We start from the raw sequence: 16,854 nt of genomic DNA, 5'->3' as shown, positions 1-16,854 counted from the left end.
GGCTATATATACAGGTATATATATATATATATATATATATATATATATATATTGGACTCGCGTACTTTCGACGTGGCCTTTGGCCACGTCTTATACGCTCGCATGCGTGACCTTCGGCCACGTTGTGGGCGTAATCATATTATAGATGGTTTAAAATGTCTGCATGTTGTATTGGATGAAGGAGCACAAGTGTATAAGTTCGCTAATTTGAAAAGTTTAGAAAAGTAACGTTATGTGTGTATGGCCTCTAATAAGGTACAGATATTCAAAATAGTATTGTCTAACTTCTTGATAATAAAGTGAGTAAGGAATAACCGTATGTTTTGCATAAACAAATTCAATAGCGACGTTAAATTGTAAATGCAATATTTACGTCTTTTGTCATTTTCACATTTTCAACGTAATTGGATAATAATTGTTTTTCGTCATTCCCCTCAAATTCTTACCTTGCTCCTGTAATAAATTCTGACGCTCGTATTATGAAATATGAAATGTATAGTATAATTCACTTACAGTAGTTTTCTGGGTGAAAATAAACTTTGCTTAACCCTAGAACACTACCGTACGTAAAATGTACGTATGCTTGGCGCTCAATTCCCTCGCCTACCTCCCACATCGCACCCACCTACCCCTCCACCTATGGTATTCCTCGGGCATTCTGTCAGGTGTGTGGCAGCACTGTGGTAAGGAGGGTGGAAGCAGTGAACGTCTTTAGTTTGTGCGTTATGTGGGACTCTGTACGTCAATAATACGTAGCGATAGTAACTGAAGAAAAATCTTGCACGTAATTTTGACGTGCATGTAGTAATAACGCCATTTGTATTCACGTAAGATTTGCGTGAATTTTTTCTATAATATCTCATTTTTCTATAATATGATCAATATTAATGGATACATTATTGACACTCACAACTTCTACAACAATCAGGGCAACTCAGAAAAGAGACCATTCTCACGAATTCAGTTCATGCTTCACCTCCATGAGAACTTGACCAAGATCTGGCAGGAGCAAAGGCCAATAAATTCGGGACTGTCACAGGAATTACGAAAGTCAATTTTGAAGGTACTGGGGAAGGAAGAGACAAGTACAGTAGCAGCCACGTCACAAGGGAACTGAAAGTACTGCAGTTTCTGCAACTACAAGAAAATGAGGATGACAACTACGTACTGCTCCTGTGGGAAGCCAATTTTAGTATGTCTGTGGTGGAACACTACCGCACGTAAAATTTACGTATGCTTTGCGCTCAAATCCCTCCCCTACCTCCCACCTCGCACCCAGTCACCCCTCTGCCTAGCAGTGCCTCAAGTTGTCTGTCAGACATAAGGCAGTTGCGGTAAGGAGGGTGCATGCGCTGATCGTCTTGATTTGGTTTGTTATGTTGTTCACTGTACATCAATTTTACGTAGCTGTGTAAAACGAGAAGTATCTTCCACATAATTTTTACATTTGTAAATTCGATTTGGATACTTAGATTTTGAAAACAAAAGTTTAGAAGCTTGCACTATTTTCTTGTAAGACTTTAAAATTACATTTGATCCTTATTTACAGAGTTATGAATATTATTATTATTATTTGCTTTTCATTGCTCGAACTTTTCGCCTTCATTCTTAATGTACGAACGGGCTTATCAAGCAAGACCTTCTCTTAAGATATTCTATGTTTAATAAAACCATGCTTATACATTTTAAAATTAAGAATAAAATTCCAATATAAGGAAAAATAAACAAAATAATGTTCACAATGAATAGAAATTTGTTTTCATGATGTAGAGGTTGTTTTAAAAATAGATTCCTTCATGTACGTAAAATTTACGTAGCGGTAGTTATACTGTAATATTGGAACACGGTAGTGTTCTAGGGTTAAGTTCCCTAGCAACGTCCGTTTCCATGGACAACCATAAGAACGCCAAGCTCTAAGGAATTGCATGTCATTATACCCCCTAAACATTTAGTTAAAACAACCACGATGTAGATAATATATTCGCATTGAGTTTACCAATATATACGTAATTGTATCTGGGCTGAAACTCCTTATTATGTAGATGTCACCCTTGTTTGAGCCACCTTTTCAAAGCCAGGAGTTGATTCATCTGTGTGTTGTAGATCTGTGAAAAATATAATGTAGCTAGACAATTAAGAATTGAATGAAACAACGTGTGCTGCAAAAAATGCCCTTGGAAACGGTTGTTAAGGACGTGAAAAAAGGGCATTTCCATCCTTAAAAAAGGGCAAAGTGAGCGATTTTTTTAATTTTCTCGGTCTTTTGGGACGATTTCATGGGGGGGTTGTTATCGGTCATTTTTCGTCTGTGGGGCTTCCTTCATGGAGAACATTTATGTCAGTGAGTCAGTCAGTGGTGGGATTGGGGCTTTATATATATTGGATTAATAATTAATAAGTGAGAAATGAACACGTGAATGCGAGTTACTATTTCTCCGGAATGAAGTAAGTCTAAAGTAACTGAGTAGTAATTTATAAAGTAACCTTTCAAACACTGATCCGAAGCTTTTTGTTCCCGTTATAGAAAATAGGAGAACGTACAGAGTAGGGAAAGGGGGAGAACATACTTTCAGAATATGTAGAAACTTTGTCTGGAGCGTATTTTTGTCCGTTGTAAGCGACATTTCACCTAAAGTCCCACTCCGCGCCGACTTCGTTAAAGTTGACCACCTTTTCTCAAGAAAACATCATCTGGGCCGCTTCCCCTTCCCTCCCATACAATCTCCAGAGTCTGCTTCATCCCGCGATACGCGTGGAAACTGGATTTTCTGCGTCGCACCTGGATGCGACATTAACTCCGGTGCACCGCATGAATTTCTAAGTTGGCGCGTCTCTTCCTGGAGACGCTAACTTCATCGCAATCCAAGGCAGCGATGCCATTGCTTGGCAGAAACTTTGTTTCGTCCCAAGGCAGGTGCATGGCAGGGTGAGTCAATCAGACTGAAGAAGCGCGACTAAACGCACGTCCATGAAACTACAGGGTGGCTCAATAATTCACATAACATCCTCAGTACAAGGCCACTGCGGCATGGAACGTGAAAATGGCGATGACCAATCGTTGCCTGGCCAAGGGATAAACACTGAGACGTAACCAGCATGATCGGCAGTCATCTTAATGTCTGCCATCTTGAATTCAACTTCAGAAATTTAAATGGGAAGGGGGTCGTGCGACATATCAAAATGGGCTAGAATATCACCAGGAAAACAACTGTGACATTTGTTTTCACCTAATTTTAAATTCAAGGGCGATTCCCACATGGGAGAGTAACACGTCCTTTCCTTTTTCCTTCCCATTTAAATTTCTGAAATTGAATTCAAGATGGCGGACATCTAGATGACTGCCGAGCATGCGGGTGACGTCATTGTGGTTCCCCCTTGGCCAGGCAACAATTGGTCATCGCCATTTTCACGTTCCATGCCGCAGTGGCCTTGTACTGGGGGTGTTAAGTGACTTATTGAGCCACCCTGTATACACTGTCCCATCTAACTGTAGAGCAGGGCCTCGCATACTGGCAGAGAAGGTGGAGGGAAATAGAGTGGTGGAAGCGCAGCGTTGCCAACCGTATGGTCATTTCCGTACATGTACAGAATGCTAAATGCACGGCTTGTCAAAATTTGCTCTTGCAGTTTTATCCCTAATATTTCCCTAAGAAATTCTTTAACCAATCGTACGGACCTGGAGACAAAGATGCGGTACGTTTGCCATGTGCGTACGGTATTATCGTTTGCAAAGTTTGAAACACTGACAGAGCAAAGCAGAGAAATCGGATAACTCCAGTCGTCCATTGCGCAATCCCGTTTCTCTCACTGTTCATTGGTGGAGACGTGTCGCGTCACTTCTTGCGCAGACTTGGTCTCGTTCGCCTGGTCTACAGTCAGCTGGTACGGGGTTTAGACAGCTGGGCAGAATTGCGCTGTTGCCACATGTCGGAAAAGCAAAGCGAGAGCGGGACAGAAGTCGCTGGTTCCCGCGCACTGTACGGCAACGTCAACCGGGCTGCGTTGTCTAGTTCGAGCGTCAGCCACTTTTCTGTCACCCCTGACCTTTCCAGCAAATATAGTCAGTTTGCATCACATGGATTACAAGGACAAACTCTACAAAGAGATCTTTCATTCTCTTGTGGGGTTGTGCTCCGACGTGGCAACAGCGCGAACTTCTGCCACCCGCCTAATTTCATACCTGTGCGTTTAGTTGAGTCATAGCCGAGTCCAAACTACTCAATACTACAGTGTCACCTACTGCATCGTGGAAGCTACTTTCTACCTACAGTGAGGATAAACCCTGATTTGGTGCTTTAAGTTCACTTTATGCACAGTAAGGCTAATCGGGACTGAACCTACAGTTTAAAGTGGGATCCGAACCACTATGTGCCTCTGCCAGTGGCGTATTCTGGATTTTCATAAAGAGCATGCTGTACACAAAGTTTTTAAAACATGTATATGTATATTATGGAATTATATTACATTATATTATATTATTACCTCTCTCTAACATCACAACCTGCCATCGAGCTAGTTTTCTTGTATTGCGCAGTTTGAAAATGTCTTACATACTCCTGTTTCTTATCCTTATGATTACTACACAGGCCAGTTAAAGAAGGGCAAGGTCTATAATTTTTAACTACTTCTTGTTTTTCCGAGAAAGGGCGAATGTTGAATGGTTTTTTAATTAGGTCCTGTTTCATCTTCCGTCATTTTTTAAATATTTCGGAAAAATACTGCACTAAGTCATGTGGAACTTTGAAAGAGACAGAAATAAAAATAAACCAAACTTTAAGCTAAATGTGCATTGCACTGTACCTCCAAGGAGAAAGATCAATCTCTGCCACCTCTTTGTTCAACGAAACAACAAGCACACTCTTCTCTGTAGCTGTCACCTCACCGCATGCAGCCAACGCGATTTTCTCGCATTGTGAGGGGCAAGAAGCGGAGAGGGGAGGGAAGAAGCACGCGAGCAGCGCTTGCCCACTTGAAAATTTCCTTTGCTGATGCGGTACATCGGACAGCTTGAGCATTTCTACATTCTAATTTCTTCATATAGGAGAAGTATTCATTTTACACGAGAGCGCTCAACTAAGCTTATATTACATTTCTTGGATCTGAAGTGAAACAAAGTAATAATTATTTTCCCACAATTGACGCATGCGCCCAGAAGACGCCTCTGGCCTCCACCGGGTATCGAACCCGGAACCCCTTGATTACAAGGCGACGACGCAACCACTGCGCCATCGGATAGGCCCATCAGGATAAACACTGTAAGATTTTGTGTTCTATGGTGTGTTTGTGTGGATTATTCTTGTATATAGCCTTAGGTTATAGCATAACATAGACGTTGGCAGAGAATTTTGTTCGAACAGGCCCAAGGGTGGACTTATTTTCAGGTAGGCTCTGTTTGGTGGTTCCTTTTTTTATTTTATTCCCTTTGTCTCTCTGCCGGCTACGACGGTAGGGTTCCCGTGTTCGAAACCAGGCCTGGGCATGGATGTTTGTGATTGTTCATCAATTTCATCTTATCATCATCTATCCCCATCCTCGCAAATTAGCCAAAAGTGGCACAAAAAGAGAAGTATGATAAAACAAATCAATCTTTCTCTCCCCCTCTTGTATCCGTACTTTTCTTCCACTTTATACATGTCTTACTACTTCTCTCTCTCTCTCTCTCTCATATCTATATCTATATCTATCTATCTATCTATCTATCTATCTATCTATCTATCTATCTATATATATATATATATATATATATATATATATATATATATATATATATATCTTTCTGCCCTTCCATCTCTCTTCTTTCCTCTTTCGCTTCCTTCCTTCTCTCCCCCTCTTGTTTTCTTACTTTTTTTCCATCTTTCCCACTCTGTATTTTTACTTCCCTTCCATCTCTTTCTCTCTCTTCCTTTCATCTCTCTTGTTTTTTCCTATCCTTCCAGCCCCTATCTCTCGTTTTTCATCTGTTGTAGCACAGTTATGGCTTAAGACTGCAGACACATATGTTGATATTAAGTCTTAATTCCTAAATAAGTGATAAATGAATATTTATCTATTTATTTACTCAGAGTTTCAGATACAGTCTTATTTAGCCATTTTACACTGAAACATAAAGTAGAAACAAATAGTAACAAAAGATAAAAACAATAAAAAGATGGGATAGATTTACATGTTCTTGGTCAGTAATATACAAAAATTACGTTCTGGAAGGAAAACATCTAGTTACATTCAGGGAAAGTTTGTTGTAGATTTCTGGGAGCCTGTACAACAAGGAGCGTTGTAGAAGGGATAGCCTAGTGGTTGGGTTGTGGAAGAGTTTCAGGTTGCGCGTTTGCTTTTGGGGTACCCTAAGTGTGAATTCACTGATTAGGAGATCTGGTCTGATTTTGCAATTTATTATCTTGTATAAAAATTTCATGTCAGCTAGATCACGACGAAAGGATGGAATGTGAATATTCAGAGCAGCCATGGTGTCTGATTTGGATACATGTCGAATGGAAGGTATTCTATGATTAGATCAACCTAGACACGATATTAGTAGTTTGGGATAGCCTTTGTAACGATTCAACAGTACCGTAGCAATGGAATGGCTGTAACCCGAACAAGACATTCTCGCCTTAAAGGACAGGACCAAGTTTTCTATTTACAAGTTACTTAGGTATATTTCTTACTATTAAATACACTATGATCAGGTTACTTAAGTATAATATCGTTACTAAACCAGTCAATAATAAACATGTCATTAATACAGCGAGTGCATTTAATGTTCTACCGTCTTGATTCGTCCTTCAGTAGCGCCATTTAACCCATAGGGTTACATTATCTTAGAAAGCCAGTTCCTTATTTGTCTTCCTGAAGCACCAAATAAGTATACGGACTGTTTTCTCACTGTTAATACGTTACACTATCCGTGCTGAAAAATACGCATCTTTATTTGTTATTTTAGCACCTTTCTTCCAATAGGATTTCCTTGGACTAGTCCCCTTGAGAAACAGACATTTCACGGTATAAATCTTTCAGAAATAGCCTCGTTATTTACCCATTGCAGTAGATCATGCGCTCAAAACCCGCAAAACTCTTCAACCTCCCACAATGCCTTGCGCGCCCAGGCATGACGTCACAGATCCGAACAGTCCGCGGCAACCTCGTAAATAACAATGAACACGATTTTAATGTTCAATATCTCTGAGTTAAGCGCCCTTATTTTGAATCACGCCTGACGCGGGGAGTCCTCTAAATTGCTTCTGGAGAATGAGCCTGGTTGGTTTATTGACTCTAAATCTATCGGCGGGGGAAAAAAGCGAGGTGCGATAATGCCGGAAACGCTTAAAGGTAATTCTGGGTAACTGGAGTGTCTTGACTGAAGTGGGTTTTCCTCGAGCTTGAACTCGAAGAAGCATTCGATATGGTAGTCAGTGTTCGGAAAGTTACTTGGTTCAAAAAGTAACTTAGTTACAATTACTCACTTTAAAAATCAACTCATACTTACTGGTATTAGGAAAGTAATTGTGATCTACTTTTACAATAACCTCCTGCTCGAAATTTTGTTCGAAACAAATTACACCTAATCAATGATCATTAAATTGTAATACGTAGAATAAATAGTATACTGAGTGATGTACATATGTTTTACTTACGCATGTTTCTGGTAAGTCTTCATAAATTTATAGAATTACAACTTCCGAGAGAATCCTATCATCAAGCATCGAGTAATGAGTTATATACTAATTTATTAACTGCTGGTTTTACCGCGAGGAGAAAACTTCCAAGACCGGTCCCAGAATAACCCTCCATAAGTCTCGAATCCTTCCAGATTTTAGCAAAATTAGAATGTGAGGTGTATGAAGACTGATCCTAAATCGAACTTGCTCAATGCTTGACTTGTTAGGTCATGCCATAGGGCGGATGTTACTACGATGCAGCGATGTGGTAACAAAGACTTGGATCTTTTCAATTTTTCAGTGATAAAGTCCATTTCTATTCTTTAATCATACACTGTTCATTCGATGCCTTTTCATTTTGTTTTATTATGATGCTGTAAGTTATAGATGCGGTTTAGCACACATGTACGTACATATGCTATTTGGAAGTGCACAAAACATAAGAATGTGCCAGTGGAATAGCGACATGAGCTACGCTGTTGGTAGCGGAGAGTTGGTCACGGAATACTGTTAGTTCCTATTACTGCCACTGGCTTACGCTACTGTAGTAGGCGGGGTCTATATAAAGAGCTCGATCGGCTCAGAACTTCAGTTGGTGTCGACACACCGGCTGGAGCGGACCTCCAAGAAGAAGGGAGCTCCGTGTGAGGATCATCACCAGCTGAGAACTCTCTCATACATTGGTCCAGTCCCGGAAGAAACTCATATGTATGAATTGGTTATATGTGTCTATATTTTATATCTGATTAGGAGTTCTGAGAAATAAAACGGTGAGGAAACTCACATTCGGTGATTAGTAAGCCCTGTAAACCATCATTACCGCCCTCTTTGCTTTTAAACTTCTTGAATGGCTTCGTAATAAAGTCTTGTAGAAAGGATAGGGTAATTATAGTGCTATTAGAGGGAACCTTAAAACGATTACATCGAGCCAGCCAACCTCCGTAACATTAGCCTCGCGTAAGAACAGTGGGAAAGAGTTTACTAAAAGAAGAAGTTCATCAGCGAGCCACAGAAAGAGGACGCCAGAGCCCAAAAAATCCTCTTCGGATCTAAAAAACTGACAAACAGAGGCTGAAGCTAATGAGTTTTTAATATCCTCCCGCCTCGAAATTCACGTCTGTTACCCGTCAGACGAGACTGTGGGAACGGGAAAAAACGGAGAAAATTTGCACAGAACAATACCGCAAACTCACGCTCGTGCATACATTACAAGGACCACAAGCGCCGGAATTGCAGATTATGGGGAGCGCTTTCGAGTGTCTGTGTTCTCGTGGAGAGAGAGTCTTAGGGGAAATAACGAGAGGGAGAGAAATTGCGTTACTCCTCCTCCTACTTCGTGCGCTAGAATGCTAACGCAGAAATTATTTACCTGCGGGGGATGTTTCAGAGCTAATTAAAGGTACAAGGTGCGTTCCAGACTTCGAATAGCATCTTGCTTCGCAATTGGAATATGTACCTCCAGAGTCTAGAGTACGGACACATTCATGGAGATCTTACTTGGATGCAGTAATGGTTTACACGGAAGTTTTGAAAGAAATCTAGTTTAAAGAACATAATTTCTTTTCTTCTGGGTAAAGCAAAGAATTAAAATTGTAATAATATGACGAATGTCACTTATTAAGAAGGGAAATATGAAGAGTGCTGCTCTAATGAACATTACATAGTTGTTTAGAGTGTAAAGCTAAGAGTCCAATTCAGTTACGGTGTTTCTCTATTGCTTATTGAGAGGGGAAGCAAAGAGTTCAATTCAACTATGATGAACATCTCTTACTTATTTAGAGAGGGAAAACAGAGATAAATTAAACTATGATGACCATCTTGTTACTTGCCTGGTCCCCCACACTTTACCTCCGCACTCGAGGTTCGGTGCACTTCGTACTCGGCTCACATTTGTCTAGGGGTATCTTTCTTTGAACTACAATGTACGTGGGTTGCTACAAGTCAACATAATTATATAATTAACTACAAGAGACAAATAACCTTTGCGAAAGGGGATAAATTACCTTGTCCAGCATCTGTGAAATTAAAAACGGAAAATTTTGGATGTTTTCTATAGTTTAATTAACGTAAAATTTGAAGTATATACAAATCGTATCCGAACGTTCATTTCTCTAATTATCGGGCCAAAACTCTAATTTTGATGTTGGAAATCTCTATTGTTTGTACCTCGATGCTTTACATTTCATGAATTACATCGGGAGTACGCTTGTCACAAGGTAGACTCGCGTTACTCCAAGAAACGTCTTAACAGGCGCGAGGTCGCCCGACGTGTACATTTCTCAACACTCCACGGTGACAAGGCACTAGGCTGCCCGGCGCACCGTAATTACTTCCAAATAACATCCAGTACAAACTACCTTTGTACCTGTAAACTGGACACAAGGCACTAGCTTGCCCGGCAATCTAATCTCTTACAGCATCCGTTTCGGGAGACCTGTCCTCCGGTCCTAGCTGACCGAAGTAAAAACAGCCTCTCCCTTCCAAGTCTCAGTTCCAACAGCCGACCTCCCCCACTCTCATCTGGGAGTTTATATACGTTTTGTTGGCGTCTGTTGCCAACGGCTCTTTTTTCAAAATTTTTAATCTTTAACAGTTAAACTGCCCGCCTCTCTTTTGAACGTTCGAAACACGAAGAAAGAACAGAGATAAATTAAACTATGATGATCATCTCTTTCTTATTTAGAGGGGAAAGCAGAGATCAATTAAACTATGATGACCATCTCTTTCTTATTTAGAAAGGAAAGCAGAGATCAATTAAACTATGATGAGCATATTTTTCTTATTTAGAGGGGAAAGCAGAGAAAAATTAAATTATGATGACCATCTCTTTCTTATTTAGAAAGGAAAGCAGAGATCAATTAAACTATGATGACCATCTCTTTCTTATTTAGAAAGGAAAGCAGAGATAAATTAAATTATGATGACCATCTATTTCTTATTTAGAGGGAAAAGCAGAGATGAATTAAACGATGATGACCATCTCTTTCTTATTTAGAAAGGAAAGCAAAGATCAATTAAACTATTATGACCATCTCTTTCTTATTTAGAGGGGAAAGCAGAGATAAATTAAATTATGATGACCATCTCTTTCTTATTTAGAGGGGAAAGCAGAGATCAATTAAACGATGATGACCATCTCTTTCTTATTTAGAAAGGAAAGCAGAGATCAATTAAACTATGATGACCATCTCTTTCTTATTTAGAGGGGAAAGCAGAGATAAATTAAAGTATGATAACCATCTCTTTCTTATTTAGAGGGGAAAGCAGAGATAAATTAAATTATGATGACCATCTCTTTCTTATTTAGAGGGGAAAGCAGAGATCAATTAAACGATGATGACCATCTCTTTCTTATTTAGAAAGGAAAGCAGAGATCAATTAAACTATGATGACCATCTCTTTCTTATTTAGAGGGGAAAGCAGAGATAAATTAAAGTATGATAACCATCTCTTTCTTATTTAGAGGGGAAAGCAGAGATCAATTAAACGATGATGACCATCTCTTACTTATGTCCAGAGGAAAGCAAAGAGTTCGATTCAACTACGATGAACATCTCACACTTTAAATAAGCAGAGAGTTCAATTCAAAATACATTTCTATTGCGTTTATTAATATACATTAAGTAATGTGTTTATGAATATAATCCATGTTGTATCTTTTTGTAAGATAATGAGCTAGATAATCTGATCAGGTATTGTTGTTTGTCGTTCCAGTTTGCAACCGAACGTACTATGGGGATGTTGGAAAGACTTACGAACTGGAGTTGCACAAGCCGAGGGAGGATCGTCTGCCATTCTTATGTCACCTCACGTTCACGGCCAACGGTCACCTCTATGGGGAGCTCGTGCAGGTAAGAGGATCGTGCACCTCCGCCATATTGTGACGTAAGTTATCTTAGTGTCATGGACGCCGATTGGGAATGTCTCGGGGAGATCAGTTGGACTGTCTGTAAAAATTGCTTATATACTCCACTCTCTTTTACTTGTAACCCTTTTCCATATTTTCTTCCTAGGATTTCCTCTTCCTTTCTCAATGCTAGAATATATTCGTCTTGGTTATTCTCTCGCGTGTTGGTTGTTTTCTTCTACTACTTTTTCTCTTCGTTTTTTATCGTGTTTTCTTCCTTATCTCCCCTCTCTCAATCTGGTAGTCACTTGGCCCTCTCGTGACATAAGGAAGAAATACTTGCTTTCTCTTCCACCCTTTCCCTACTTTTTTGCTTCCTTACCTCCTATCTTCTTTCTAGCTTTTGCTCTTCCTTCTTCATTGTTAGAATATATTATTTTTTGCTTACGTCCTATGATAGTAATGATTTGTATTATTGCTTTTCTCTTCTGTTTTCTGTCTTGGTTTATCCTTCTCTCTCTTGTATCTACCTTCTTTATTTCTGTTTTCCCTCTGATGCTGCATCTTCTTCTCTTCCTGTGTCTCGGTTTTATTTATCTCCCGTGCTTCCCCCCTTCTCTCTCTACCGTCACTTGATTCCTTTATAATAAGGATTAATTGCTTACTTATTTTTCCCTCTTTCTTTTATTAGTATTCTTTTCTCGGTTTTGTTTTCCTTATCTTGTATCTTCTAGTTTTTCGACATCCTTGCTCCTCCTGCTTAATCCCTCTTGTATTAATTATTTTACCACTTTTTCTGTTTCTCTTTCTTATATTTTACTTCTTTATTTCTCTATCTTCGCTTCTCTCACTCTCTCCTCCTCTTTTCTTGGTTCTTTAGTGTCTCTTTTCTCTCTCTTTTTCCAAAACATTTCTATCGTAGTATGGCCCGTAAACATTACATTATTTTCATTTTGTTCTCTTAGGAAAGACTCTGCGGTGGCATATCTTTAAACCCACCCAAGGTTGCCAGATTCATTTCACGAAAATCCTGGATTATTCGATTCACTATTTTTCCCTTTCCTTTGAAATCAAACTCTTTTGCCCTGTTTCTTCTGCGGCACCCATCAAGCAATATTATCGTTTCCATTCGTTTTCTTGCTTATTCACTGAACTCTCAACGTTCCAATAAGTTCTTAACCCTTGCAATACCAGGGGGGGGGGCTCTTTGCAATATTTAGAATGACTTCGCGTGATTTTTCCCAAAAATGTTCACTAAAAAGTTACTTTATTTCGTTTATATTGTTTATGGGCTTCAAAGGCCCACCCCTTGGTAATTCTAAGGAAACATTTTGCAATGATGTTTTAAAGGTATTTCAATACATGTGAGGATATATTTAATTGCTAAACTATAGTAATAATTCGAAATAATGAATTTATGGGTAGTAGAAAAAAATAACTTTGCTAGAATTTTGCACAGTTTAAGCATTGTTCCAAGTATCAACATTGTAATTGAAGAAAAGTAATAAATGTTACAGTGATTTACTATCATTACTTAAAAATCATTATGCAATTTATCTTTCATGTATAATCCATAACAAAACATGAAAGTAGTGTCTAATTAGTTAACGTATGTGTACAAATGACAGAAAACACACATCAGTCCAGTTCAATTGAACTTTCATTCGTGTAACAAAAAATACCTTGGTATTGCTAGGGTTAAGGAGACCATATGCTTTCTTTCAATATCGTTTCCATGTCGCTTATGTGAAACACGAAAGTTGTCCGTATATATACTTTTTAAAACACTGTAACATAGAGATGTCTTAGTGATAGACCAGTGGTTCTTAACATTTCATTCAGCATCAATCTCTTGTATTGCCATTTCATAAGCATGTTGTATTACGTCACATTCTCTACATTCCGGTCCTCTGTAATTTGATTATTGTTGCTTCGGACCTCCCAAGAAGTTCAAGCCCTAAAGTGCATTTCGCATTTACTTGAGTACAGGGTGGATAAACATCATGATTTTTATTGAAAAAAAAATCATTTTTGATATGGATCGATTTTTTTATTTCTTAAAAAAACATGCTTAAAATTTCTGGTATGGTTTTTGGCACCATACATATAGATATATGTTTTTTTATATAGAAAGGTCTTTTCTAGTAAACGACCTTGTAAAATACAGGGTTATTCAAAAATAATGGTACAAAAGTAAAGTTAATTTATTTTTAAGTGAAAAGAGATACAAAAGCAATTCAGGTGGGAAAGAAGAAAGGAAGGTTTGTAAAGTTATAGCCTGTGGTTGTAGTTGACGTAAAATCCGCTAGATGCGCTACTTGTATTTGATAGCTAAAATGGCAACAACGAAGATAGAGCAAGCATATTGCGTAATGGAATTTGCACGAACAGGGGCAGTTGTTGGCGTATCTCTCATGCAGTGGAGCTGATAACAGAGGATATGTTGGAACGCGTCTGGCAAGAAATGGATTATCGTTTTGACATCTGCCGTGTTACCCAGGGTGCTCATATCCAACATTTGTAATTGCCCAGGTAAATGTACAACCTTCCTTTCTTCTTTCCCACCAGAATTGCTTTTGTATCTCTTTTCACTTAATAATAAGTTAACTTTACTTTTGTACCATTCTTTTTGAATAACCCTGTATTTGAAATTTTGATTAAAGGAAATAAGAAATTAATTACATGTAAATGTACATATGAACCTATTATGGAAATGTTTGTTGAGTGTGTTAATGAAACTATAATACATAAGTAATTCTTCTTCTAAAATAAAATATTCTGGATGTACTCTACCGGGAGGTCACAAAGTGGGCCTACCCTCCTGTATTTTCGACACTACGATGGTTATGTTTGAATGCTTGATATGAACACATACGTGATAGTTTAAGTGTTCGGAACATTGGTATGGTCACCGTCTTTTTCGCAGCACGACCGAACTCTGCGCCATATTTTGGCACACGTCGCGATGCAAGTGTGAATATGACCTTTTTCCGGGCGGTGATGTTCCCCTCAAAAACGTTCTGAAGGGCCTTCAAGAAGTCCCAGAGGTGGTTAATCAATGACACAGGTATGTGTTCATATCAAGTAATCCAACTATTACCATCGTAATGTCGAAAATAAAGAGGGGGATGTCAACTTTGTGACCACCCTGTACAATTGCAACTTAAAATATGTTTGAAAGTCTTTGTAGCTGAATTTTGGTATTTTTTAACTGATAGTTTGCAAAATATCAGCTGTCATATTTATTTACAGTATCATGAATAGTATTTTGGACATTTTTCTACACAAAATGTTTGCTATTTTTGCCTGTAAAAATTATTGAATTTTAAATCAAGATAAAATTAAGTGTGTTTACAGTTTACACATTGCATTTATTTTTTTGTGAGCTTCATCCCATCAGTACATATATTTTGTTTTCTTTGTTTTTCTCTCTTAGAGCCAAATTAACACTATTAAATGATTACGAGAAGAGCCATTATTTTGAAATTCGAACAAAGTGAGATAGATGTATTTTTTGATTGGCTTCATTTTTTTATATGTTGAAGTAGATCATGAGAAATAAATATTGTGCAATTTTGAGACCTTGAAAACTTTTTCCCTCCTCTGTAGAAAATGTCAAATTTCAAGGTCAAAATAATGGCTCTTAATGTATTTTTACTACAAGTGATTCTGATGTCTACAATATCCTTATATACGTTATTCTATAAATTATGTAATTAAAGTGATTTTGAAAAAAAATCACCTGATTTAAATCAACCTGATTTCAACCAATCTAACTTGCTTGAGTGTACAATGTTCTGTTTTTATTGTAATAATAATAATAATAATAATAATAATAATGACACAAAAGTGTTCATAGGAAGAAGATGCAGATAGTTTTTTGTCATTGAAGTTGTTGAATTGGAGGTTGGAACATGGAGTTGTTCTGTGGCAAGATATGACGTCAATGTATGCTTTTGTGACTTTTAATTACTATTAAAGTGACGGAAAAAATAATGTTGATGAAGTTACTATTGCATTGAATGACATAATGTTGACATAGTTGCCAACTTTAACGAAAAGTCTCGAAATATGATTTGCAGAAGCGGTTGGCGAAGAAATGTATGAAGAAGCATCGTTAAATGTTGAATTCTTGTTTTAAGTCCACTTTATGCACTGATAGCCTAATCGGGACTAGACCTACAGTTTAAATTTGGATCCGAAACACTGTGGAATATACCTCAACTGGGTATCGAACCAGGGACCCCTTGATTATAAGGCGATGACGATGAAGAAGCATCGAACACGTTCTATGTTGCGATTCGTTGTGTATTATCTCTACGACGTCAGGGGTCCAGGGTTCGAATCCCGGCCTGGACATGGATGCTTCTGAGTGTCCATTCATCAATTTCATCATATCATCACTCATTCCCATCTTCGAAAATTAGCCAAAAGTGGCACAAAAAGCGAAGTAAAATAAAGCAAATCAATAACAAGAAACGTTAGCGATTGAAATATTTTGTCCTCTAGCAAGCAGGTTTATTAAAATCTGTTTATTTAATAACTTTTCCGACACGCATGAAAGCTATTAACATATGCTTTCCCGGACTTCTGGGGATACGCGGAATACAGGTTGAGAACCTCTGTTGCTAAGTTCGGAAATTTATACATTGTACCTATTTGCATGCGTTTAACTCTTCTCTAGTGCATATGCATCTACCGTCAAATTACGAGATACAGGTTTTGACCTTTTCCCATTACCGAATGACAATCACAGTTTGAGGCCCAAAGTCGTTTTAAACACTTCATTTGGTGCCGTCGTTGGAAAAAAAACATAATTGTTCTGACGCTACAGCTGTTAGTAGTAATGTCGACAAAAGCAAGCTTCGGTTAATGGGGAAATGTCAAATTTCGCATAATTGAACTCGTAATTAATTTCGCACAAAGAAATAACACGAAGTTAATTAATTAACTAATTAGATAACACAACTTGAGTGTGTACATTGAATTTCAGTAGCACGGTTGAACTAACCCATTATATTGTTTTTTCGATGCCGAGTGTTTGCTGCAGTCTGAAGAACTAAACAGTAAAGGTCTTTCTTAGAATTAGTAATGCATTTTTCATACTGCATATGCACAGGGGTAGAAAATTAAGCAGGGCACCCAGTCGCTGAATGACTGACTGGCGCCTTGGAGGCAAATTGCACATACACAACCTCCCTTCCCTGCCAGTGCTGCCACCTAGCGACGCGGTCTGAAACTCGTCTCGCAGACATGTTGCGTACCCCAGCCTGGCCTACATATCCCGTAAGTTTCATCTCTTTTTCACGGCATGAATCCGGTCAGAGGCGTCTCGTGAACGCATGCGTCAAT

The 16,854-nt window shown here is 38.4% G+C and overlaps 1 protein-coding gene across 1 annotated transcript in view; it reads left to right on the top strand.

Moving 5' to 3' along the window:
- LOC145999394 (uncharacterized) overlaps positions 1-16,854 on the top strand; it is a gene marked incomplete at its 5' end in the record, with an annotated part of 88,275 nt that overhangs the window by 55,046 nt on the left and 16,375 nt on the right. The window contains one exon of the mRNA XM_083136342.1: positions 11,370-11,506. Coding sequence (XP_082992468.1) covers positions 11,370-11,506 — 137 coding nt within the window. The remainder of the gene's footprint in view (positions 1-11,369; positions 11,507-16,854) is intronic.

The sequence above is a fragment of the Lepisma saccharinum genome, chromosome 15 (assembly GCF_977018435.1).
Source record: "Lepisma saccharinum chromosome 15, izLepSacc3.1, whole genome shotgun sequence".
NCBI lineage: Eukaryota > Metazoa > Arthropoda > Insecta > Zygentoma > Lepismatidae > Lepisma > Lepisma saccharinum.
This window is presented reverse-complemented; position numbering and strand designations above follow the sequence as displayed.